At 50.3% G+C, this 2,012-nt stretch overlaps 1 protein-coding gene across 1 annotated transcript in view; it reads left to right on the forward strand.

The window, feature by feature from the left end:
• Window positions 1-227: 227 nt before the first annotated feature.
• The window catches only part of Pmar_PMAR007395 (malic enzyme, putative), a gene marked incomplete at both ends in the record, with an annotated part of 2,587 nt that continues 802 nt past the window's right edge, over window positions 228-2,012 (forward strand). The window contains one exon of the mRNA XM_002782027.1: window positions 228-2,012. This exon is cut by the window's right edge and continues 4 nt beyond it. Within this exon, the coding sequence (XP_002782073.1) occupies window positions 228-2,012 (1,785 nt within the window).

Genomic DNA, 2,012 nt, shown 5'->3' on the forward strand with positions numbered 1-2,012 from the left:
ACTGGCGTGTCAGTATTGGACTATTTGTTCGCTCTCTTCAGCTGAGCTTATGAGTTTTCCAGCTTACTATTGAGGTTCACATAGGAACTCGTGTAGAAGTGTCTAGAAACCAATGAGAACTTCCCAAAATTTCCTCGGAATTTCCCCTTACTCACCAACATACGCAGCTGGCCACGTGCATATTCTCCCACACTGTGCCTGCAGCTGTTCTAGTCTCGCTGCCCCTCATGGCCTCCTTAAATAATATGAAAAAATCTGCTTCGACATCATTGACCCTCCCCGCTCGTGCTCCTAAGTCCGTGAACACCAAGGCCAACTTTGATGTCCGTCTGTTGCCCATGCATGATATCGTGGCTGCTGCCCCCACCGAGGCTCTTATCGAGTGGTATCATCTTCTGACTTCTGAACTCTATCAGCGTCAAAGCACTTCCCGACATCTCCACGACTGGTCCTATTCCCTCCAGTACGCTCTCGTTGGCCCCTCTGGTGTTGGTAAGACGAATCTCAGACTTATGTTTACTGAGAACGTCTTCCGAGTTGCCTCTACCCCTACTACTGGTGTGGAGTTCTCCAAAACTATAGCTGATGTTGACAACGATCGGATCAAGCTGCAAATGTGGGATACCGTGTGGGGCAAGTACACTGCGTCCTATTGTCACGGTGCTGCCGTTATTTTCTTCGTCTACGATATCAGCAGGCGAGAGTCATACGATGAACTGATCAAATTCATACAGGACACTCTACCGGCGCTTGACAGGACCCTAACTAAGGTTTTGATCGGCAACAAGGCTGATGTCCTGGGCCGTGAGGTGACCGCTGAGGAAGCCGCAAGATTCGCTCGTGAGAACGGATTGTTGTTCATGGAGACCTCCGCCAAGACCGGTCAACATGTCCGAGACTGCTTCTTCAACTCTGCGAGGCAGGTCCTCCTGCAGCTCCAAATGGGTATGATTGATCCTCTTTCCGCCAAGGGAATTCGTTCCGCTGCTCGCAATAGTAATTGTGTGTGTACGGTAACTGAGCGTGGTTGCAACCTGCTGCGTAACTCCGTTGTTAATAAGGCCGAGGCCTTCACTGATGGTGAGCGTGAGGAGCTCGGGCTAGTCGGCTTGTTGCCGCCCAAGGTCCTGAACCTTGATGTACAGTCCAGGAGATGCTATCTACAGTTCTCACAAAATAGCAATGATATTGAAAAGTATATATATCTGGAGAGTTTACATGACCGTAACGAAACGCTGTATTTCAAACTCCTCGTGGATCATGTCGCTGAGATGATGCCCATTGTCTACACCCCTGTGGTTGGTAAGGCCTGCCAAATGTTCGGTCATATCTTCCGTAATGCTCGTGGTCTTTATTTCAACCTCTCAGAGAAAGGCAACTTCAAGGAGATGGTTTGGAACAGCAACGTCCGCGATGCCGATATCATCGTGGTCACTGATGGTTCTCGTATTCTGGGTCTTGGGGACCTTGGTACCAACGGTATGGGCATTCCCATTGGTAAACTCTCGTTGTATGTTGCATGTGCTGGTATCCACCCTGGCCGCACTGTGCCGGTTACCCTTGATGTTGGCACCAACAACCCGGATCTGCTCGAGGATGACATGTACCTTGGTGAGCGTCGTAAGAGAATCGATGGTGACGAGTACTATGCTGTAGTTGATGAGTTTGTTGATGCCGTCCGTTCTCGTTGGCCCGGTGTCCTCATCCAGTTCGAGGACTTCACTAACGATCATGCCTTCCCCCTCTTGAAACGGTACCAGGAGAACATCCTGTGCTTCAACGATGATATTCAGGGAACTGGCTCGGTTGCTCTGGCTGGCCTTGTCAGTGCAATGAGGGTCAAGAGAGAGAAGCTCGAGAATCAGAGGATCGTCTTCCTCGGTGCTGGTGCTGCTGCTGTGGGAATTGCTGATTGTATTGTTGCTGCTATGGTTCACGATGGTCTCACCCCTGAGGATGCCAGAAAGCGTTTCTGGTTCGTTGATTCCAAGGCTTGGTCACATGGAAGCGTG

The sequence above is a fragment of the Perkinsus marinus genome (assembly GCF_000006405.1).
Source record: "Perkinsus marinus ATCC 50983 genomic scaffold scf_1104296940588, whole genome shotgun sequence".
NCBI classification, from domain to species: Eukaryota; Perkinsozoa; order Perkinsida; family Perkinsidae; genus Perkinsus; species Perkinsus marinus.